The 24,217-nt window shown below is 50.2% G+C and overlaps 1 protein-coding gene across 13 annotated transcripts in view; it reads left to right on the top strand.

The window, feature by feature from the left end:
• The window catches only part of PAX6 (paired box 6), a 43,144-nt gene that overhangs the window by 5,660 nt on the left and 13,267 nt on the right, over positions 1–24,217 (top strand). For 3 of the 13 annotated variants that reach the window (XM_081885010.1, XM_081885012.1, XM_081885013.1), the window contains exons 2-8: positions 4,939–5,084; positions 9,482–9,558; positions 9,970–10,024; positions 16,039–16,169; positions 17,147–17,188; positions 17,283–17,498; positions 18,460–18,625. In XM_081885010.1, the coding sequence (XP_081741136.1) occupies positions 10,015–10,024; positions 16,039–16,169; positions 17,147–17,188; positions 17,283–17,498; positions 18,460–18,625 (565 nt within the window). In that variant the 5' untranslated portion in view covers positions 4,939–5,084; positions 9,482–9,558; positions 9,970–10,014. Of the gene's footprint in view, positions 1–4,596; positions 4,717–4,797; positions 4,817–4,938; positions 5,085–9,231; positions 9,253–9,481; positions 9,559–9,969; positions 10,025–10,205; positions 10,581–16,038; positions 16,170–17,146; positions 17,189–17,282; positions 17,499–18,459; positions 18,626–24,217 lie in introns of those variants that run through there. The other 10 variants (XM_081885011.1, XM_081885014.1, XM_081885003.1 and 7 more) reach the window with 10 other exon arrangements.

Below are 24,217 nucleotides of genomic sequence, written 5' to 3'. Positions count from 1 at the left end.
GGCTCAACTTGGCAAGGACTTTTTCCCCCTCTGGTCGTTGGAGAGCAGGTACTATTTCAAAGGCTCTCGGGGTTGTCGCTGGCAGCACTCACCCCGAGACGCTGCTTGCGAGAGCAAGCTGAGCCTGCCCTGAGCTAGGCGAAGGGCGTCCCTCCCTGGCCGACGTGCGCTCTCGCTGCACGTGAGAACCTGCTCCCCTCGCCCGGATCTCCCACGCGCGCGTCTTCTTCCATCTCGATTCTCCCGGCCGGATCCGAAGCGGGCTTCTTCCTTCCACGGCACTTACTCCTAAGCAAGCGCGCCTGGCCCCATTTTCCCCCTCTGCCCCGCCTCCTTTACTCTACTCCAGGACTCATCCCAAGTTGTGTTTTTCTCCTCACACAATTTTTACACTTTTCTCCCTCGCTCTTTAAAACACACACACACACACACACACTCTCACTTCGCCCTGCTCTGTCCCTCCTCCCCTTTTCTCGCCTCTCCACGTCTCCGCAGAAATCCCACTTTCTTCTCACACCCCCATTCTACACGCCTTGTCCTCTTCCTCTTCTCTTTCACACATGCACATTGTCATACAGGCCCTTCGCTCCGCTCCTGTCTTCCTCCTCCTCCCTCCCTCCCTCCCTCTCCTCGGCCCCTCCTTCCCTTTCAACTTTTGCTTTCCTTGCTTCGGAGGCTCCCTCGCCTGCCCTCGGCCTCCCGTCTCCAACGTCCTGATAAATCAGCAGCAAAGCGAGGCACCCAATCTTTTTCTTCTTCACCTTTTGTGGCACTTTTTTCTCTCTCCTCCCCCCTTCTTCCTTTCTTCCCAGACTTGCTTCCTCTCTCCTTCCATTCCCATCTCTGCAATGACGTCAGATTATTCACCATTTCCCTCCCCTTATTATTTCCTCCCCCCCCCCAGTTAAAAAACAAACAAAACAAAACTAGCGGGAGGGGGTGGAGAGGGAAGGGGCGCAAGGCCCACTGTGCCCTGGGGGAAATAGCAACAAGATTACGGCTTCTTTATTCTGAAGGAGCAGCATATAAGGAGGTGCTAATCCAAACGAAGGCTAATTGAATGGTTGTAAAAATGAAATTTGCCTGAAGATCTGGACGTGTCTGTCCCCCCTAAAAACAAGCTTCATGAGTTCTTCATTTTATTCTATTTCCCCCACCTTTCTACCCTGTTGTTTTGCCCTTTTTTGCGTTTCCACTTAAGGAAAGTATTAAAAAAATGTATGTTGGACAAAAAAAGAGAAAAGATTCGTCTGATTTCCAGAGGACCAGAAGTCACATTAAACAAAACAAAAATCCCCAGGATCTCAGGGATTATTTTTGTTATTATTCTTATTCTCTTTGCGATTTTTTTTTAAGAGGGAGAGTTTTTTCAGACAACAGGAAGAAAAGAAAAGAAAAAGCTTTGCAGAGGACTAGCTTGAAGGAGCGGGGTCTTTTCAAGATACTTTGCTAAACTATCCCGCAGCGGCAACTCTATGCGGTGAAACCCGCGAGGCAAGCGACACATTGGCTTGATAATCTATGTTTTCTTCCCATTTTGATCTCTCTGCAAAGATCTCCTTTGGCGCACTTTGAAAAAGCCTGCGCCCGCTGAAGTCAACAGCAAAGTTCCCATGGAGTTGAATGGAGCAGGACTGCCGTGTAAGATTTAGCCATTGATAGCGGGAACTTTGCAGAAATTAGCAGGGTATGGGAGACACTTCAAAAATAACAGTAGGGCAAAACGAAAGGATAATAAATTTAAACACAGAACTAAAATCGTCCAAACACTACACACACACACCCCTACACCTCTATCAGTAGCAGCATCCCAGCTATGAGAATTTTCAAGTTTCCTACCTACCTTTTAAGGGGAATCCTATTAGAATGTCCCCGTATGGTTGTTTTTTTCACCCCAGCTTTCCATCATAGTTATTCGGCTCCGATTACATTGAAATAAAAAGGATATTTCCAGCAAGTGTGGAGGGGGGGGGGTGCAGCTCGCCTTAGGCCTGAACTATTGTAGCTGGAGGTAAAAGATTTGTCCAACCCACCGGATCTCTTTCCTTCAGCAAACTGAAGTGGCCTGGGTTATTGATGCGGGCTGCAATGTGGGATAAAGAAACAAATCAAAAATGGGGGGGGCAATGCCCGGGTGGGGGAAAATCTAGATCAGCAAAGGAAAGAAGAAAGGGAGAGAGAGAAGGAGAGAGAGAGAGAGAGAGAGAGAGAGAGAGAGAGAGAGAGAGAGAGAGAGAGAGAGAGAGAGAGAGAGAGAGAGAGAGAGAGAGGTCTTCCAGAGTGGCGTTTGCAGAAGAATGTCTCAACCCTCCCAGCTAGGCTGGGCAATTCTCTCTGACTCTTTCCCCATTTGCTGCAAAAAAGACACAAAAAACTTTGGAACCGGAGGCCTGAAAAAAAAGAGGGGACCGAGGAGAAAGTCCTGATTTTAAATCCCAGCCTTCCTTTGCTGCAGCCTCCTCTCTTTCCCCTAAAAAAATAAAATAGAAAGCAAGACCCATAAAAGCGCAGCCCCACGCATTAGTGGTAATCAGCATCAAGGCAAATTGGCACAAGAAGGAAGGAAAGAAGGAGTTTGGAAGAAGATGAAGAAGGAGGGAGAGAGGGAGGGGGACACAGAGAGAGAGAGAGAGATCCACACACATCCCAGAGAGGAATCGCCCGGTAGTCTCTTAAGAGCCCATTTTGTGCTATTAGGGGCCGCGGTAGCTTCTCTGCAGGGCTGGAGATGACAGTGCATGACGGCCTGGCAGCCCATTATCCAGCTCCTATTGAGGCGTCCTTTCACTCCCATGCAAACTCCTTGGCAGAGTCGTTTGTCTCCTCATTGTACTTTATTGAAGAATGCAATGGTTGTCAGGGCCCTCATTCAATCGCCAGCCACTTTATTGATGAGCTCTGACTTTTAGCACTTTTCACATGTCAAGAGAAGTCAAGTGTATGCGGGGCTACGACTTCATTTTATGCTTGGCGCGTTCGTGTCCCACCCACCCCCACCCGAAACCCTTCCCCACTTTTTTTTGCCTCTTGGAATTTCTGGGGCTTTTTGCCTTCTTTCCTCCTCCCCCCCCCCACCCCGTCGCCTCCCTGCCCCCTCCCTCTCTCCTCCTTTCCCCTTCCCTCTTTGTGCAGAAGTTCATCTCCCCCACCCTTCCCCACTCCCCGCCTCCCAGACCACTCGCCATAAACGATCGGAACACCCTGAGCTCAAACTGGTGCTGCCAGTGTCACCTTAAATGCAGGCGCGGAGGGGTTGCTTTGGAGTGTACTGAGGTGTGTCTTAATACTCCGCCATTCAACAAATGAACTTGTGGTGGTGTGTGGTCAGAGAAGCAAAGTCATTTGCTTTCCTTCGGCCCCTGATTTCCCTGGCAGGAGAAAAAGAGAGGGAAGGAGGGAGGGAGGGAAAGAGAGAGAATCGCCCTGCGCACATGAGTGAGCTAAATCTGGTGAGAGCAACACGCAAAACCCCCTCTCCAACACACACACACACACGCCGACCCTTGCGGTGGAGATATTTTAGCACTCCTCCCTCCTCTCTTTCTCCCCCTCCTTGGAGTGTCTGCTAGAGAGAGGTGGAGGGGGGGGGGAGAAACACAACAGCACTTAGTCAACAAACGGCACGTGGAAGAAGTTTGGGTGTTTGGGAAAGGACTCTTCAGGCCCCTTCACGAAAGTCCTCAATACACAAAGTAAAGTGTGTATTTGCTCTGCACTTTCCAGGCAGCGGGGAGAGAGAGAGAGTTTCCTTTCTCCATCACATTTCGAGGAGAGAGAGGGAAGGGGGGGGCAGGAAAGGAGGGGGAGGGGAGAGGGAAAATACCCACACACCCAACTGTGGACTTGGCTACCTCCAGGCGATTCCCAGTTGACAAAGCGCCTGTCTCCCAAATATTTATGTCGTTACCATTTGAATGTTATTTTTTCCTTATCTCCATTGTCTGCTGGGAGCGAACTGTTTAAATGCAAATAGTTCGCCCCCTCCTTTTCTGTCTCTCCCATCCCACCCCTCAAACACACACACACACACACACACGGCCGCCCGCACAAACCTAGATCGCCTTGGAAAGAAAAGGGCAGTCCTCGCTTTTATTTTTCCGAGCGACGTTATTTATTTACTCCAGGCCCTATCTCGGAGGAAATGGGGCGAACAGAGGGGATCTCTGAGGTTGGGAAGGAGGCAAAAAATTAAAAAAAGTTCAGCCGGGAGACATGACTGAATCCTAACCAGGAAAACATTGTCCCTCCCCCTCCCCCCCAAAAAAACACGAAACCTTAGCGGAGGGTGCCTGTCCGCTCATCGCGCGTCCCGGAGCCTCGCATTTGAGCCCAGGGAAGGTGGAAGAGGAACTCAGGGCAAAGAGGGCTGGAGATGGGGGGGGTGTAGGGGGGAGAGAGAGAGAGGTCGGTGGAATCTAAGCGAGGAGGAGCGGGGAGCTGGGGGGGGGGAGCAGGGGAGAGAGAGAGAGAGAAGCCAGTGCATTCATATTCAAACAAATGGGCCAATTGAACCAGGCAGTGCGAGTGAGCGTCCAATCGGCAGCTAGGAGGCAATGGCGTTGCTTTGCATAAAGCAATATTTTGTGTGGGAGCGAGCGGAGCATTTGCATGCGTGGAGTGATTAGTGGGTTTGAAAAGCGAGCCCTGGCTCAGCCTCATTTCCCGCTCTGGTTCAGGCGCAGGGAGGAAGTGTTTTGCTGGAAGATGATGACAGAGGTCAGGCTTTGCTAATGGGCCAGTGGGGAGCAGGGGAGGCGAGGCAGAGACCAGGCGCACACATACATTAATACACTTGAACCATCACCAATCAGCATAGGTGTGCTCTGTCTCTCCCTCTCTCCCTCCCTCTCTCCCCCCTACTTCGCTCACATCCTCTTTCTTTCTCCCTCTCCAGTCAGTGACAGCCCATTTTATTGTCAATCTCTGTCTCCTTCCCAGGAACTCAAGATCACACAACCAGCAGCTTCAGTGGAGAAAAACTCTTTTACTGGCAACCCTTTTTAAGGCACCATCATTTCAAATCAGGGGCGCTTTTTAAAACTATTGACAGGAGCTTTGACAACAAGACAGGATGCCTCAGAAAGGTGAGTCTGCTCGTTTCTTCTCCTCGCTTCAGTTCATTTTAATATTTAGACAGGTCTCTCCCTCTCCCCCCCTTCTCTCTCTCTCTCTCCCCCCCCCCCCCGTTTCGCTCACATACACACCATTTCTTGCATTCCGGGAAAGGATCTTAAGCGAGATGCCAGTCTCAAAGGCTTCCAAACTTTGTCCTTTTCGCTCCAGCCTTCTTTCTCCTCCTCTTCTTTTTCCTCCTCTTCCTCCTTCATGGACCGACCCCCGCCCCTGTTTTCTGGGAAAACATCTCTCTCTCTCTCTCTCTCTCTCTCTCTCTCTCTCTCTCTCTCTCTCTCTCTCTCTCTCTCTCTCTCTCTCTCTGGATAGCAACAGCAGCAGACTCGCCCGGCCTTTCTGCTAGACAGAGCCCCACCAAAGGCTTGTTCCGTTTGGCACAGCGCGATAGGGACGGCCAAAGCTGTAGGGATCATCTGAGCGCGCGCACACACACGAGAATGCATCACACCTGGTTCCTATGAGGGGCATTTGTTGTTGCGGTCGTTGTGAAGGAGGCGTTATGGACCACACGGCGTTGCTTGGCCCCTTGCTTTCTTGGGAAGCTGGGTCCATCCAAGCTCAGCGTCTTTATTCCCCGCTTCTTTTCCCTGGTGGCTTTGTATCTCCGTCAGGCTGAAGCTGTGTGTGCTTATGCGTGTGTGTTGATGAGGACTAGGCAACTCTCGCTTCTCCCTTTATTTATGTCTATATGTCTCTTTTCCTCCTCAAACTAACCGGCCTTAAGGAAATCGGGAAGAGAGAGAGAGACACGCGGGCCGGCGGGAGGGGGGGACACGACGACACACAGAGTCACATTCTAGGCCAAGTCAGGTCTCAGTTGTTGTATCCGGGAAGGTCTGAGCGGAGCTGAAGGACTGTCACTCTCAATCAAGCAGCCGCGAGATCTCCCCAAACTTGCCCACGACGAGACTGGGAATGAGCAGAACTTTCTAACTTGATCACTACCTGGCTCGAAGTACAAACTGTTTAAACAAAAACAGCCACAAAAACAACAACATTTTTCTCTCTGCGCTCTTTGCCACCCCCACCTCCCTACAGCACTTCACTCAAATCTCCGAGATCGTTTAAGTCTCCTGAGTTTTGCGCTCCAAAGAATCTGCGATCAATAGCTCTCCCCACCCCATTCTCCACAAGTTTCTAGCCTAGAGAATGTTGTCTGCTTCCTTTTCAAGTAGCAAATGGGTTTTTTGTGCTGTTGTTTTGGTTTGATTTTGGATTTTCGAAATCTCATTTCCTTGTTGGGTGGATGTTGTGAAGTTTCGCCCAGACTCACGGAAAATGCAGGGCAACCCCCAAAAAAGTTCATTTCCCCACCTCCTCTCTTCTTCAGAGTTTCCACCTCTACCGCCATACATTGAGGCTGAGATTTTACGCACACTTTAATGTGAGAATAAACGTCACTGAAACAATAAAGCATTTCTGAGTGAACTTGCATAGGCAAGGGCTGCCCAAGTGATCGCTTCAGGAGTGCAAGAATAAACTTCTGTCTGTTTTCTTTAACTCTATTTAAACTAATCTAACTGTGGGGAGGGAATAATAAACCACTGGCTTCTTCAAATCAGAGGTTTAAAATACGAGGGGAGAAACTCCTGATGCGACCAGGCTTACAAGTAAACTTTTCAGGCCCAGTCGAGAGCACCGAGCAGTTCCTTCCAGAAAGTGAAGCCATTCATTATGGCTGGAGGCTGAGCGTCTTTATAGGCCTAAAATAATAATTGTGGTCTTTGGCAATAAATTTTTATAGCCGGTGACCTTTAGCAAACGTCTCCACGCCAATGGATTAGCGTTCATCTTTTGCTTATTCGGCCCGGGATTGTAAACGTTTGTCATCTTAATAGCTAATTATGTTTGCAGCGGAGGGGAGGATCAAATCTCAAAGACGATCAGATTAGATCCAGATTTGGAGATTTAAATAGGAATTTGCAGATTAGGCCTAGCCGGGACCAGGGAGACGTTGCGTTTCTCTTAGGGTTTGTAATCTCACCGGGAAATTCGATCGAGGCTGCTCTCTGCCTACCTGCATCTCTTTGTGAATAATTTCATTTTTAAAATTCAGTAAAAAGGAGCTACTTTCTGGCAAAGGGAGAAACTCCACCATTATTGCGCTTCCGGGTGGGGGAAGGGAGGAAGGGTCGGTTTTGTTGGTGGTTGTAGGGCTCAGTCCACCTTGTAATTAAAATAGCCCCAAAAGCCCAAATCTTTCTCTCTCTCTCTCTTTTATCTCTTCACTCCCCCTGACTCCAATTTTGCTGTCTCGGATTCATCAGAATAACGCCTCGGTTTGTTTGTTGGTGCCTGAAACCAGCTAGCCGTCTTTGTTTGTTAACACCCCAAATAAGTGCCAAAGTGAGTTCCTTAAAATGCATTTCGCCAGTTGGTATAGCAGAGACTGGGAAGTGTTCACAATAACAGTCCCCCGTGCCTGGGCGAAAAAGGCTCTCTCTCTCTAGTTGCTTCTCACGCTTCGGCGTCTTTCTGTCTTGGAGCGGTTGTCCTGCGTGCAAGCGTGTGTCCCGGCAGACGTGTTTGGTGTGTTAAAGGGGCGCCTTCTGGAAACTCTGGGCGACTGGAGGCACCGGCTTTTTCCGGAGAAGGGTCCAGGGCGCTTGGCTCGGCTGCTAATCAGGTGCCTCTCCAAAGCGGAGTAAATATTTACCACCGCGCGCCTCATTCACGCTGCGAGAGGAGTCCTTGTTCCGTGTTGATTTTCTTTCCCCCCTTTTAATGGAACGTAGATGGCTTTGGGGGGAAAAAGCACTTTAAAAAAATCATACCGGAGTCGTTTTGGACCCGGAAGAAGATGCCTCTTTTTCTAGGTAGAAAGAATAAAATTAATATTCATTATAGCCTGGAAAGAGAAGAGATTTTTTTAAAGCTTCCAAAAAAATAAAAATAAAGGGGGGAGGTTTGGGGGGCGAATAAAATGAAGGCTGCCACTATTTCATTATTTTACCTCCTCTCTCTCTCTCTCTGTCTTCTCCCCCCTCTTTTTTTTTAAAAGCAAAACCTCTTGAATAGGTTCTTTATTGTAATTGTCTCACCCCAATTGAGCACCCCACTGCGCTGTTGTATCTTTTTACAACCCCTAACAACTCACACCAGTAACATAATTACCTCCAGATATTTATAACGAGAAATTACTTTTCTATTTTCCCCCTGCTAGGCTGGGAACCTAAAAAGAAAGCGCTGGGACCCAATAAATAAATACATGCAACACAGAACATCAAGAACTGCAGAACTTCTTTTGTTGTTGCATTATTCCCCGTCTTATTCCTCAAAAGGCCGGTTTAAAAACAAAAACAACCCAAGGCAGGGCTTGGGGCTGGCCAGGCTGCGTGGGTCAAGGCGGGCCCTACAGAAGGGAGGAGGAAGGCCGCTGTGTGCCCCCCCCTCCCACCCGCTCCTTTGTAAGTTGGAGGGTTGTTGGGAACGCGGAGTTGGGAGGCTGCGCCGCGGCCCGTTCCGGAGGAGGCTGCCTGGCTGGGGTCTTGCGCTCGGCGTTTGGGTAGGGGAGTAAAATGGAGGCCATTGTTCGCCTTCTGGAGGCTTTGTATACCCAGCCCTCACCCCCTCCTGGCCTTACTTTTTAAAGCACTGAGGCGAGGTAGACAGCGTGTGTCACAGTACAGTGAAAAAGGGGAAGATCTAAAGACCAAAAAAGAAGTTAATCACAATAAGTGGATTTCTCTCTCTCTCCCCCCCACCACCTCCCCACTTCTCTCTCCCTCTTCGGGGTTTTTTTTTTTTCAGGATGGTTAGTAGTGCCCCGAAAAGAATCACCAGAGTGAAGTAGCTCCCAAACATGTGTGGTTTAAAAAGGGAAAGAAGTGCCCCAGCACACCCACCCACGCCCCATGCAAGAGAGCAGGGTTTGCCCATAAGCAACCTGGAGAGGTTGCAGCGGGGGTAGGGGGACCCAGGGAGAGAAAGTGCCCACAAACTCTGCTGGCCACCTCTTTTCAGAGAAAGAGTCCTTTGGCCCCAAAGTGCAGCGCGAGGACGCCGCGCCGGCTCCCTTCAGCGAATCCAAGCCCAACTAAAGTCGAGGTCCTGTTTGTAAATACGGACACAAAAGGTGTCACAGATCAGAACTCCTTCCTATGGGCAGGAGGCGCTCCAGTAAGGCGTGCTGGAAAAAACTTGGGCATCTTTTCCTCCCCCCCCCCTCTCTGTGTGTGTGTGTGTGTGTGTGTGTGTGTGTGTGTGTGTGTGTGCTGAATCTTTTGAACTGCCTTTCTCTTCCCATAGCGAGGCGGCTATGACTGGGGTGGGTGGCGGGGAGGAGGTTAGGGAACGCAAATTTAAAAGTGCTTAATATACTTTTAATATACTTTTCCCCTCATCCTAGCGGGAAGACTTTAACAAGCGCTACGCAGATGTGTGAGTCGTTAAATTGCCAGAGAGGAGAGTCCGCTCATAAATCAGGCAAGTTGGAAGCACCTTCTACTTTCCCCGTCCCCCGTCCCCCGTCCCCCCCATCACTAGAAGACTTCTCACACTCCGACCCATTTTCCTTGGTACATCACGAGCCCTCACTTGCCACAGCCAGTTGGCCGAGGAGAAGGCCACGGCTGGTTTATGTTTGTTTATTTATTTATTTATTTTTAAAAATAACTAGACTTGCTAGGTTGAAACGTTTCCAGGTTTGTTATATAGGCTCTGGGGCTGGGAGGGTTTTCGCATGTTATATATAAATATATATATATAATATTTGACATCATTTGGGAGGCCAGCAGAATGCAACGAGGCCTTGGAGACCTGGGCACTCAGTGCAGCGCAGGGCTACCTGCCCGCGAGCTTCCCTCCCCTGATTAAAGCCTGTTTTATTACTCATAGAATCTTATCCGCGAGCCACGTGGGATCTTGCTCCATCAATCCACCATGCAGAACAGTAAGTGACTCTCCCTCTTATTTCACGACTCTGCCGGCTTGAGGATGTCGATGTATTATTGGGGTGGGTAGTGTTGGTGTGTGCTGGGCGGGGGTGGGGTGGGGGTAGAGAGGCGGGGGAAGGTATAGAATTTCACATTTTCAAAATACTAATCATAGCAGAAGTGGCTCCTTCTGGAAAAGGGGGGTTGTGAAGCTTAGGAGAGTTACAACACCCGGCGCTTGGTGGCTGCCATTTGAGTCCTTCGCCTAAGAGAGATGCAGCTGGTAGTTCTTGCAACAGGAGACGGGGCAGCGACGCGCTCCTTTTCCCGAATGGAGATTTGCGAGGCCGTGATCCGAAGCACCCTTACTTGGGGAGGGGATGTAAATGCCCTTCTCGTTTCCACGGGACTTACTTCCAAGTAACTGTGCTTGGGAAGATGGAGGCGTGAGCGAGCTGCTTAGTGGATGGCGCGTCTGGAGCGATTGGCCACCCATTGAGTGTGGAATTGACCACTCCAGAATCCCCCTGCTCATGGATCGGATCTGCAGCCACTGGAGTAAATCAGCTCTTTGTGAGTGGGGATTTTTTTTGGGGGGGGGGGTGTCGATGTAAGGAAAGTCCTCTGAATGGGAAGGAAAGACATGATCGGATCATTTTCTTTGGTCTTCTTTTGGTTGGACTCTCCTCACAAAATCTCGCGGTGATGGAGTCTCGATGACCTGAATGTCTGGCGCAGGGAAGCTTGTGTAGCTTTGAAAATTCTTGGGGCGAAAAAGGTAGATGGATTTAAATAGATTTGTAACCCAGGACGAGAGATCTACTGGGTTGCTCGAGAGGTGACAATAAGGGGGCAGTTTGTTGTGGTGCAGTTGAAATAAATCTGAGTGGCCGCGGGAAAGTCCGTCGAGAATGCAACTCGATTTAATGCTCCCGTGAGAAAGCGCAACTTTTCTGGAAGCCAGTCTCATTAAAAATCGATCTGGTTTGTGCAAGTGTGTTTAGGATTGCAGCGATGGGTGCTTATAGATCCATCCTGTTAGATTTGTAGAGGCTGGCAAAGCGGAAAGGTTGGGAGAGCCCCCCAATAGCTTCACAGTTTGGATGTGTTGACATAATAAACTCCAGCGCCGTCCAGGAGGCAGGGCAAGCGAGGGTCACCGAACCCGGATTCAGAGGACAGTCGCGTCTGTCTGTGGTTGTTTCATTGCAATCAGTTCCAACGGGTTTCGAAGCCAAGGCGACCTCGAAGGAATTAACTGCCTCGATCGGATTTATTTATTTTAATAAACCAGAACTTCCCTTGATTGCACACAATCAATCGTCCGCCAAGCAAGTTGCAAACGCGCAAGAAGTTCCCACGTCACTAATCGTGTTCTGTGTTCTTCTGGCTGGAGGAATGTGGAGATTTGCAAAAAAAAAAAAAAAAGGCGAATGTCAAAGCGATCGAAGGCCTTGGCTGAGAAAATGTTGGTCACTTGTGGTGGTCTGGGGCGGGGGGGGGGGTTGGGCTGGGAAGGGAACCCTGGAGCTGAACCCACCAGACTTAGTGAAAACTCAGGAAGATGAGAGATTTCGTCCCTTTCAATCGTCTTCCAGACCAGCTTGGCAGCAGCTGCTTAACGGCTTCCTGATAAAGTTGTGCGCTTGGATGTCAAATTAATAGAAGGGAGACCCTTTGCTTCCAATAGGATTGACTTCCGAGAGGACTTGGTTTGGCTAGGCTGCGTGTGAGGGACGCCCTACATAGGCCTGTCTTGCTATCCTCTCCCCACTCCCGAGAGGGAATCCCCAGTGACAGCGGCTTCTCACAAAGCGCCCTTATTTGGACGTAGATTCCTCTAGAAGCCAGAGGACCGGGCGCAATCCCGCCACACCCCCAGCCCTCTTTGTGTTTGGGGGGAGCCCGATGGTACCCACAGTGGATCAGCCCACTGGGATAAGGTGTCAGTTGCGTAGAACTCGCAAACAAAGCAGTCCTTCTCAGAGGGCCTTGTCTGGATTTCCAAGCGAAGTCTCGCAAGGTTGCGGCAGTTTGACCCGCACTCTGGACCAGCAACTCCGCTGATTTTCAGCGTGTTGGTGGAAAGGAAATCTGTGACACTTCCTAATAAATATATTTAGCGCGCTGGCCGAGCAGATCAGCCGCCTTCCCGCGGACTTTGATTGGGAAATTAAGTCCCGTCGACTTTCCTGGGTGTAGGGAGGTCGGATGGGCTAAGGGACAATCCAGCAGTCATAAGGGATGCACTTTTAAGTTCTCAGGAGTCCACCAGAGTTGCAGCACCTGCTTAAATCTCTCCTGCTGGGGTCAAGGGAGACTTAAAAGTGCATAGCTTTGGTTGGATGGATGGAATAGGGCCTGGTTGCCCAGAAAATGCCCCTTCCGTGAGATAATGTTGAGCTCCTTAGCGAGTTGCTGTCATGTTTAAAGATGCTGCCTTAGAAGTCAAAAGCCGGCCAAGTATTTCTTCCTAAAGCGAAGGTACTTCAGAGTTTAGTTGACTTGGCCTGGGCTATAATTCTGGCCTTTCGTGCAGGATCCAGGATTATCAGGATTTCTTTAGCTGCCACTCTCTTTACTTGGGAGTTGGCTCTACTGAACTCTGACAGGACTTTCTTCCGAGTAAGCGGGGCCGGGTCTTCATGGCGGCGGCCCTTCTTCGTCTCCCTTTGGCCGCCAGTCGCGTTGAAATCCTTGGCGGGGATTCCCTAGCCAAAGGCGGTTCGCTGTGGAGCTGCTGGCGTCGGCTTTCCGAGGCCCCACTCGATTTCCTCCTAGGAAGGGCTTGGGGGTCTTTGCAGGAAGGTCTCAGCTCCTGGACTGTGGGAGAAGGGCGTGGGGTGGACTCATTTCTAAGCATACAAACCGGATTGTGGGGATCGAGTGCGCCTTTAAATTGCCCTGTGTGTTGGGATTCTTTCGGGCGATTCCCCGTGGCGGACCGTGGCAGCGTGATGATCAACTTTTCCGGCCGGGAAGGCCTGTATTTATTCTGTTGCTTCCTTCGCCTGGGATCTCTCTTAAACCGACGGCTTGCTAAGCCTTAGCGCTGATCAGAAAGATACGCGGTCAGGGTGGAGCAGGGAGAAAGGCATGGAGGCCGAGCTCTCCTCTCTCCTAGCCTGGGCCCTTGGCATTGAGACACAGCTCATCCCAAAGTGTTCCTCGGAGGGCCAGAAGATGCTTCGATGCCGGCCCTTGGCGCTCGCTTTTTCCTCCCCCTCCCCTTCAGCCCACGCAGGAGTGGAGCGAGGAGATCCCGTCCGGGTGAAGCCCGGGTTTTGCGCAAAGGTCGCCGCCGGCTCTGCAGGCTTTGTGCGAACAACTCCTGGGTGTATGTGGTGCCGGGGCTCCAAATTGACACCATATGCTTTCCTATTAGAAGCCTAGCCCCAGAAAGGCGAGGCGCTTAATCGTTGCCACTGGGCTCGAACTACCTCCCCTCTCCAGGGAAATTAAGGCATTGATTAAGGCTTAACCTTTTTACGCGCAACTTGGGAGTTTGGCATTCCTCGTTGGGCCGCGCGCAGAGATACATTTCTGGCGGGAGCGGGCAAAGGGCCTCCTGCCCACAGCCCCAGGCGTGTGTGGGAGTGAAAGAGGGAGAGGGAGATCTTGCTCCGTGGATCCCCAGGCCCCAAGGAAACATCACAGCCACGGGATTGGGAGCCCCATTGGTTTCCGTGAGAGAGAATGAAGCACGTGCTCATCTCTCTGAAACACCCCCCCCCCGCCCCACCACCCCTCTGAGAAACAACTGGTCTCTGATAAGGGCTTGCCGAGGCTGGATCGGGTCCCTGAGAGACTGGAGAGGAGAGCAACCCAGATTCCACAACAATCCAGGGCAATGGAGAGGGAGGGTGAAGGTAAGGGGAAGAAACAGGGAGTTGGGTGGGGTGGGGAAGGGGAATGTGTCCAGAACTACCTAACCTAGGAGTGGTGATTGGGAGGATTAAAAGGGGGGCATTTGACGCCCCACCTCCCCGACCCGGGGATGGAAGCTCCCTCCCCTTCTTCACATAGTTGGGGGGGTGGGGAGAGAGATGAGCAGGTCCATCCGAGAGGCAGAGAGAGAAAAAGAGGATCTGTGCCTTGTGCCCCCCCCCCATATTTCTTAAACCGCACACGTTGGTCGGTTCTCTAGTGGCTTTTACGCTCCTGCCTCTCTCTCTCTCTTTCCCCCCGCACCCCTCCCCTCCTCCTTCACCCTCCCTTCCCTCCATCGCTCTCCAAACCGCATGTCACTTCGGATCTATCGAGGAGGCAGCGCGCCCCCTCGGTTGTGTCCGCACTGGCCCCGTGGCTACCTTAAAAAGTCGCTTCCCCTCGAAGGGGAAACGAGTAGAGTTCAATCTCGTCGGAGTGATACCCAAATCCGGACAGAAAGGGTCGTTTTTATCATGCTCCTGTTTGTCGTGACGATGCAATTTTCAAAAGCGGAGCACTGTCATAAAGTGACACGTCTGCCACAAGTGCTCCAACTGATCTTTTCAATTAGCCTTCCATGCATGATCCGGGGCGACTTCCGCCTATTTCCAGAAATTAAGCTCAAACTTGACGTGCAGCTAGTTTTATTTTAAAGACAAATGTCAGAGAGACTCATCATATTTTCCCCCTCTTCTATATTTGGAGCTTATTTATTGCTAAGAAGCCGAGGCTCCTGGAGTCAATTTAGCAGGAGGCTCCAAAGAGAGGAGGAGAGCAGAACAGAGAGAGACACACAGAGAGGGAGAGAAAGAGCGAGCCCAGACCTTCTCCAGGGAGCCTTTTGCCTCCAAAGCCTCAAGCTGCAGGTTGGGGAATTATTTTCGAACCATTTTTTTTTTTTTAAGAAATCCATTCGCGCTGCTTTTGGCCAAGTGAGCTGTAGCTAGGAGGATGCTTAGGGACTGTCGCAAAGCTCAGAACAGACCCCTCCGATTTATTTCCTTTTAAAATAATAGCAACAATTCCCTTTTCCCTCGCCTTCTTTTCCAGACGAGGAATTTGGGGTGTGGGGATCTTGGTGGCATTTAGGGGGCTAAGAGAGATGGAGGGCAGGAGGCGCCTGTTTTTGGCTTAGCCAGTTTCTGATCCAGGCAGGTTTTGTGCTTTTTGTGGTGGGGCGGGCGGGCGAGGTGGACTTTCTGTGGATGGGCTCCAGGCTGCGTTGGGTCCACGCGCTGCTGGGTCTCGAAAGGCATCTTCCACCTCCCGCCGCCCCATGGAAGAGAGAGGGGACGGTTTTTCCTTCACCCCACCCCCAGCCACCCCCTTTCCCCCACAGTCGGCTGTGTGCCCTTCACTCGCCGGCTGGTGCCAAGGCTGCTGAAAGGATGTCTCTGAGTGAAAGTGTGTAACCAAATGTTGCTCTTCTGGGCTTGAGAGGCAGAGCTGGGACCGTGAATGGAGCCATAGAGAGGAGTCAGCGTCGAGCTTAGAAGGGGGGATGGCGGAGGATTGGGGGGGGGGAGGAAGGGAAGGAGACCAGTTCAAAGGGGAGAAAGTCTTTGTGGTGGTGGAATTTTCCTTTGATGATCATATGTATATCTATATCTATATCTATCTATCTATCTATCTATCTATCTATCTATCTATCTATCTATGAATGAATGACTTTCCTGTATAGAACGTGCTTTGCAACTGGTAAAATAGATGGTTGTTGGAGTATCGGTGGCTACTTGGCTGCAGTGATTTTGCCTAGGGAGGTGTGTGCATCTTTTGTGTGTGTGTGTACAGTCTTCATACCTGAGATCCACAGTCATAGGTCTGGCTCGCCTGTGCCCGCGCTAAGTGGGGCTTTTCTCTTTGCCAACTCCAAAGCAGAACCAGAAAAGCTCCTGATTTGGGTTGTTTGGTTGTTGATCTCGCTGTTCCCCACCGACCCCCCCCCATCCCGACCCCTTTCCCCTCCCCCCCCCCACTCTCTGTCTCAGCAGCAGCAGCAACCTGACCGGGGAGGAGGGAGCTGGGGCGCCCCAGGTCGTCCTTCTCCAGCTCAGGTAGCCGAGGCTTCCATTGTCCTTGTTTTCCTCCCCCCACCACGCAGGTCACAGCGGCGTCAACCAGCTCGGCGGCGTGTTTGTCAACGGTCGGCCGCTGCCAGATTCAACCCGACAGAAAATCGTGGAACTCGCCCACAGCGGGGCTCGGCCGTGTGACATCTCCCGAATCCTGCAGGTGAAAATGCGCCTCGCCTTCCCAGCTCCAGCAACCCTACGCCAGCCTGGCTTGGGGAAGGAAGGAACAAACCAAAGCAAAAGGAAAAAAAAAAAAACCGGACACAGCCTATCCTGGGGGTGGGTGGGCGAGGGAAGGGTATTATTCTGTAGCTGCAACCTTCCCTCTCCAGCCTATTTGGGGCGGGGGGAGGGGCAGAGAGAAGGATTCTTTTAAAAATTAAATGGCCATCAATCTGCTTCTCAAAACCACGGGGATAGAGCTATCTATTTTTTCCTTAAGTCAATGGCTGCTTGACAACCTGATATGCCTTATTTCCATATGTACGCCTGTATTCTATTGGCGAATATTAGTTGGCTGGAGTGACCTGACCGATGCAATGCGCCCGATCCTAAGGACGCTTCTTTGGAAGGCAGAGCCCCCCCCCCATTGGTTAAGGGACTTCTTTCCAAGCAAGCGTGTGCAGGTCAGGGGGGTGTTAAACTGTCCGCTTCCCCCTCCATGTAACTGAAAGTTTCTGCATGCAAATTTATGTATGTATGTATATATATATGTATATGTGAATAAGCAATAAGCAACGCTGGTTTCTTTTGAAATTGCTGCCTGTTTATCCCTAGAAGCTCATGAGAAAACGATTTGGCCGGGGATTTGGCTTAGGGATACAGTATCATTCCCGTTTTATAATCCACCCACACCTTCCCGATCCTTCCCTCTTCCCGAAATCTGAGTATTTTGGAAACTGAGCTGATGATGTCTATATTAACATTCCTTCCAATATCTGACATTTTTCTCCAGTTTTTATCCCCCTCCCCCCTTCAAAGTGGGTTTTAAATATAAAAAAAAATTAAAAATCTCACCTTTGTAGCGTGTAGGGCCACAAATGTAATATTTTTTTAAAAGAAAAAGAAAGAAAAAGAAAAGAAAAAACCTCTCTAAGTAAGTTCTCATACCATTTAAGGTATATTTTTGTGTTATAGACCCATGCAGATGCAAAAGTCCAAGTGCTGGACAATCAAAACGTAAGCTTGTCATTGTTTAATGCATACTTAAACAATTTTATTTTTGTCTTGAAATTATTAATAATGTGATTTTCTGTCCGCTTCCCTGATGCAGGTGTCGAATGGCTGTGTGAGTAAAATTCTGGGGAGGTATTACGAAACTGGCTCCATCCGACCGCGGGCAATCGGAGGTAGCAAACCGAGAGTAGCGACTCCAGAAGTTGTAAGCAAAATAGCACAGTATAAACGGGAGTGCCCCTCCATCTTTGCTTGGGAGATCCGAGACAGATTACTATCGGAGGGGGTCTGTACCAACGATAATATACCCAGCGTAAGTTCATCAATAAATCCTTTCTCTCTCTCTCTCTGACCTAGAACAATAGCAGGAGACCTGTCGCTAACTCCCCCTTCTCTTTGATCTTCTAGCACCAAGGAGCCCCTCCCCCCGCAATTTCTCCCTCCCCCGCCCTTGGTTAAGGGCAACATTTGGCACGAATAACTTATGGGTGCCCTTAAAAATTGCTCAGGACTCATCCTTGGCTTTTGAGCTAACAGGGCTCCGAAAACTAAGGTGGCTTTTAGAGGCTAAATACCCCGCCCCAGGGTGGTGGGACCAACTGGGAACTCTCCTCGAGCGAATTATGAATGTGCAAAGCAATGCAGTGGGGGGATTTATTTCTAGGTTGAAAAACACAGGGCATTTCTGCCCGGGTTGTGCGTTTTCCATAAGGTGCAGTTCTCCCGAAGAAGGAACTCTGCTGAGCACAACCTGCTCAAGTCCCTAAATAGTTTTCAGAGGATTGCTGCTCTAAACGCGTTGGCTGGCGAGAGAACCCCGCATATTGCAGGGGACGCGTCCTGGCTTTCAAGGGCGACCGCAGCCCTCTCATCTCCCGCCTGGCTTGCCCTGCTGAACACGCGAGCCGGCTGCCATTCTCACAGCCCATTTGCTACAGAGTAGTCCTGCTGCAGTCAGCGGGGCTGCGCTGGAGCAAAAGGGTCGCGATGGCTTCGATCGGTGGCCTGTTTGGAAGCGACTCCCATTGAAATCGGTGGGAATGGTTTCTTTGCAAATAAATTTGGGGGCTGGGTTTTATTTTTTTAAGTCCTCTTACACACACACACACAATACACACACACATCCTCTGGGACTGACAGCAACGTCCCAGTGGTTCGAGAGATCTGTGGTCAGCGGGTGGGGGTGGGGGGTTGCTCCTGCTGTTGTCGCCGCTTTGTTTCCAAAGCGGCTCCTCTCCTTGCTACCATCGCGTTGAATGTCGCTTCCTTTTCAGGTATCTTCGATCAACAGAGTCCTCCGCAACCTGGCTAGCGAAAAGCAACAGATGGGGGCAGATGGAATGTATGACAAGCTAAGGATGCTGAACGGGCAGACCGGGACGTGGGGCACGAGGCCGGGGTGGTACCCGGGGACCTCCGTGCCAGGACAGCCAACGCAAGGTAAGCAGAAGAGCGAGAAAGAGCAAGCCTCCTCCTCCTCTTCTCCCTCCTCTCCCTCCCTCCCCCCACCCCACCCTGATCAATCCGATTTTTCTAATGACCCATCAAAGTCCAAAGTGGTAAAGCTCGACACGCTGGTCTGCCTCGTGGCTCCACCTCCGCCGCAATCTCCTCCTCCTCCTGTATCTCGAGATGGTCAGCGGTGGGGTGGGGTGGGGTGGCTGGGTGTCGTGTGAATGCTCAGGAGGGCAACAGGTCGGAGAGGCGTTTGAAAGGCAGCAGCTTTATTTTAAACCGGATCTTTTTGGCAGCCCTCAACCCTACCCTTTCCTTCGGACACACATTGGATCGGAAAACGCCCTATAAGCACACGCGCACATGATTAGAAATGGGCTTTGGTTTACAAACCAGACCAACAACCACGCCACCCTCTCCTTAGAGCCTGAGGCGCTCCAGCGCTGATGGATTGCGAGGAAAACACCCTTGTATCCGATTGCGCTTTCAGGGTAATTGACAAATTTTGTGACTCTGTGGAGGAAGCACCTAGAAAGATGGACGAGGAAGCAAGAGAAGCTTCTGGCTTCTTCCAGCTCTGGTTAGCTGGTTGGTTTCCATCTCGGCGTGTCTTTTCTTTGCTTGCAAGGGTAGTAGAGGGTAGGTAGGACAAACGTAAGAGCCTTTGCGGGAAAAGCAAAGGAGAAGTGGGTCGGTTGGATTTTCCTCCAGGCTGCGTGCGTGCAGTCACTGAAAAGGTCACGCTCCAGGCTGGAGCTGGTTCTGGATAGCTGGTTTTCGGTGGCGCGCCTGCTCCCGATCCAGGGGCGCCTTCGCTCCTCAGCTAGACGTGCTCCCACTTGGCCAATGTGGGTCCCTGTTTACGCGGAAGATTAATAGGTGTTTGTTGTAGGCAATGGCGAGAGGTTAATGCGGAGCCTCCGGGGCGGGTTGCGCTCCTTCGCTCCTGGAGATGCTGTAATAATCGCAACGGGTTTGTTTTTGTTTGCCAAGGCGGCCTCTCGGTGGGCCACGAGACCTTTCTCTGGCTCTGGTCAGTCTCTCGGGAGAGGTGTCTCCCCAACAACCTGATTTTTTCTTTCCATCCCGAAAATGAGGTTAAGATACGAGAGAAAGAGAGAGAGAGAGAAAAGAAAGAAATCAGTAACAATATGCGGAATATCTGGTACAAAGGATGTTTCTGTCACACGCAAGAATTTGTTATGGGAACAATTCTGTCGCTATGTAATTGCTCATTAGAGATCGTTTTGTTTCTCATTAAGGCGACATGAATAAGCGTCTAGTTGAAGGAGACAGCTGTAGAAATGTTCCACAGGAGACCTCTGGACACGATATGGCTCCGCTTGCCAATTAGACATGTCAGTTTTAAGAGAAGGGAGCAGTCTAGGAGGGACCCTGGAAAGACAAGAGCTTCGGGGCATCCTATTACCGTCCCAACTCTCAGATCTCCCATTGGGGAGGAAGAATGCCGTGGGGCTGGAGGATGAGGGAGAGCCAGCCTGCTCACTGAGACCCCCACCCCACCCCCACCCGCCGGTTAGCACCTTTGACACTTCAGTCCCAGCTAACCACACTTAGTTGGAATTGAGTTCCACTGATTTCAATGAACCATCCTTTTTTCAGACTGGTGCTCTGAGTGGCTGGGTAGGTGCTCCCCTGGGAGGGATGGAAGGGTTAGCGAGACCTGATCCGGCACCCAGGTCTTTAAGACCACATATTGCCGACCTCTTCCAAAGGGAGAGTGGCGTCCATGTGGTGTAAGGAGCGAAAAACAAGCCCACAGTCAAGAAGACCCTTGTGGTACGTTCAAGGCTGTTTGTGGTGGCTTCAGTTGCCCTGGGACTTGTTCTGAGTCACGGAGGCCATGAAACGTATTAGTCTTTCAAAGTGCCACCGGACTTTTAGTGGCTTATTCCAGAACTGGACATCGGCCTCTGGGACTCTAAAGCAGCACCCAGGTCTTTCCAATTCCTTAGAGCTGCCAAGTTCTGGAGTAAGGAGAGGGACACGCGAAGCAAAGCGAGGAAGGGCCCTTCCCTTGAGGATGGCGGCGTGAGGAAGCTGCGCCTGAGCTTCGCTTCGGAATGCGGACAGAGGGTAGGCAGGGGGTGGTTGTTGAACGGAGCCTAAAGCCAGCTGTTCAGCTGATCTGAGTAACAGCGATATGAAGGAATCGCCTTCCCCTTACCTGAACTGAAAGCTGCATGCTTCTATAGGCCGCGTTATATATAACTTAGATGGTCCCAGGCGCAAAGATTCACTCACAGTTCCTGCAGGGCAATGGAAGAATTCGGATTCCAACCGATTCAAATCAGTCCTGAATATCAGAAAGGCTAAATCCGCCTTTCTTTATTCTTTGTGTGTATAACTCGGACTCTTAAAGCTAGGAGGTCCTCAACACTGGAATCCCGGCTCGTTTTTTTTGCTATGGCGGTCCACGGCCTCGGGCACGATCCACCCCGGATTGAAATTAATAAGGAAGAGAGGCAGGGCAGCCCAGGCTCGTCGAGGGTCTTGCACGGGGAATTTTCCTGGTTGTATGTTAACTCTGCAGTTAAACCCCACGACGTCTAATCTCAGGCTGACAGTGCCACGATCCTGAGCGCATTTGCCCGGAAGAAGATCAAAAAGATTTACAAAGTCCCAAGTCAGGGTCTAGCTAGCTGCAAAACTCAGCATCCTTGCTGGGAAACACGTTGAACTGCAATCCACAGGATTTCTGCGGATTCGGTTTTAAGATTGCTAATGTAAGGATCCGGCCCTCAGGCTAGGGCCCTAAACAGCCCGATGCTAAGAATGGCTCCAATGGAACTTGCATCCCAACCTTTAGGCAACCCCGCTTAAAGCCACCTAACACTGGCTTCTCTGACTTCCTATGTTCTAGAATAGCAACCTTAGCGCTTCTAAGCTGGATGGGACTTGCTGTCAGGATCAGGGTGAGCACATTGGCGCAGATTAGCTCGCCCTGACTCGCAACCTACAAGTCACAACCCCAAATAAGAGGATTATTTAAATAGATCATATGTATAGCCTACAGATCGTCGAAGTGTGTGAGAGAGTCAGTGAGAGAGATCGTTGGCAATTAATAGGGTTCCAGATCCTTCAGATCTCATCAGAGAGGGAAGAAGAGAGCCCGATCACAACAAGCTGGGAAATTATTTGAATGTTATATCGGATATTATACCAAAGCGGATCATTGTAATAAACCAGAGTGTAGGAACATATGCAGCCCCACCAAGGGTAAACGGGGGCGGGGGGGGGAGTCAAGAAACTCTCTCTCTGGGTGTTGAAAGGTCCAATTTTGATATCTCACCCTCAGTTTGTTGGGCTCAATATTTCTTCCTCCACACCCACCCACCCGGGTTGGTGCGTGCGTGTTTGCAGTGAGATAACAGGTTGCTTGAAGTCCGTTGCTGTAATATCTGAACCGAGGGTACATTTCATCGCCAGGCGCGTGTTTAGTTATTTTAAAATCGAGATTCTCTCCCTTCCCAGATATTGTTGTTGTTGTTGTTGTTTTGAAAGGAAGTAAGATCTGTCGCAGAATCATTGGGAATTGGGCGTGAAGCCCTTTCGGAAAAGACGCGTTTGTCTTATTCCTCTATAGTTTCCTGAAACAGCAGCCCCCACCCTCATCCTTTAAAATTTAATTTTTAAACCGAAGCACACACCTTCCCCCGCAGAAAAACTGAGGAGATCCTTGGGGTTAAAGATTAACCGGTGCGGGAGAGGGCGTGGGTTTGCTCTCTAAATTCTCCAGACAGGAGCGCTGGATCCACAGAATTTTGTTTTCGGTTTTTGTGCTGGATTTCAGGCAGTATTTGGCTAGGGCCCGTGGAGGGAGACGAGGGGCAGGATTCAGCCACTGTAGTTAAGCCCTTGTAAATCCCACCGGTTTTAATGGGAGCGCGCGGATCAATCCATCCCATTTACACCAGTGAGATCTGCTGGTAAGAGGTTTACTCAGAAGAAAAGCCCCGTTTTAGACAATGAGTCCAGCTTCCCATTAAACGCTCATGGGACTACAATCTTAAAAGTGCTTAACTGTGGCTGGATCGTTTCCCCCAGAGCGTATTCAACTGCTCTCCCTACAGCACATTTACATGGAAGTAAGGCCCACTGATCATAATCTTCTTCTTCTTCTTCTTCTTCTTCTTCTTCTTCTTCTTCTTCTTCTTCTTCTTCTTCTTCTTCCAGCCAACGTGTATAGGATCTGGGTGCCAGGGTTTCAAAGACCCCCATTAATCACCAGTTGCCATATAGTTAAAACAAATGAATGGCAATAAAGCTTGCGGGTGGGGGCCTGCTACTATATTCTTGGCCCTGAGTCAACCTCAAAAAAATGTGGACGAGGAAAGCGGGGGAAGGGGCGTAGAGGCCTTGGCTGAGGCGCTGGGGCGGGGGGGGGGAGAAGGGGAGAGAGAGACGCGCACTTAAAGCCTTTGCACCACTAAATTAAAATTAATAAAATGCCTCTGCCCTGGAATATTCATGCGGGGGACTCGGGTGCCCCCCCTCGCCGGGCTGCCTCTGTGTTCCTGGATTTTAAGAGTCCATTACTCCAAAAGCATAAGGCAAGGTTAGGTCTCAGAGGGGGACAAATATGGTCTCAATCTGATAAACGCCATGCAGCAGTGAATAAAATAATGGATACATGAGGGCTGACAGAACAAAAAGAGACATCTCTATCCGGGAGAAATTCTCCAGTGATTTAGCGGTTTTAGGGATCACTGAGACACTGTTTCTTATCTCCCCCCCCCCCTCCGCCTCCTCTCGCCCCTCCTTATAAGACTAAAGCCTTCTATAGGATTTAGACACTTTCTCTTTCAACAGATGCTACAATGTTTTGATCCCAGCTCCGCAGCTGAAAGGTGCCGCAATCGGTTTGCTATCTTTCTTTCTTTTCCCCCTCTCTGCTAGTTTTCCGCCTCACTGATTAAGACACTAAGAAACTAAGGAATGATTTTATTTCCCAGCGTCTTTTATCCCCCCCCCGTTTTTCCCCCTTTCCTGGAAAACAAATCCTATACCCAGCGTCAGATGGTCTAGCTATAGGATAATAGCGACAGCATATTCACTCGCTTTTTCTTACGGATTAGGTCTAGAAGGTGGAACGGGCTATTGAGTTCATTCCTTTATAGGCTTCTTCTTTTTTTCCAAGTCTCATTTTAAAAGAAAGAAAGATATCTTAATTGTCTGGCATTTCTTTTTCCTTAAAAACAAACACGCACGCACACATATATCTGTCTTTCCAAAGCAAAACTTAAAATAGTTTAAACAGACACCGTTTTGAGGGGCAGGGGGGCGGGGAGAGAAAAGGGCCTTAAAACAGCAGAATGAAGACAAGCGAAAAAGTTGCCATAAGTGCTCCTTAAAGAAAACGAAGAGCTCTTGATTTCGGGTGCAACCGTCATTCTGTTGAAGTTAATGGGGACCCTCCCATTGATATCCATGGGGCTTTGCGGGTCATTAGAAGCGGAGGCTGAGTGGAGAATGGATGAGGAGCGGGCTGGTTGCTTCCTTTTTTTGCTTTTAAATCCCCCTTAACCTGGAAAAAGAAAACAAATCCTGCTTTGG

This window comes from Podarcis melisellensis, assembly GCF_964234715.1.
Source record: "Podarcis melisellensis genome assembly, chromosome: 1".
In the NCBI taxonomy this organism is placed as follows: domain Eukaryota; kingdom Metazoa; phylum Chordata; class Lepidosauria; order Squamata; family Lacertidae; genus Podarcis; species Podarcis melisellensis.
This window is presented reverse-complemented; position numbering and strand designations above follow the sequence as displayed.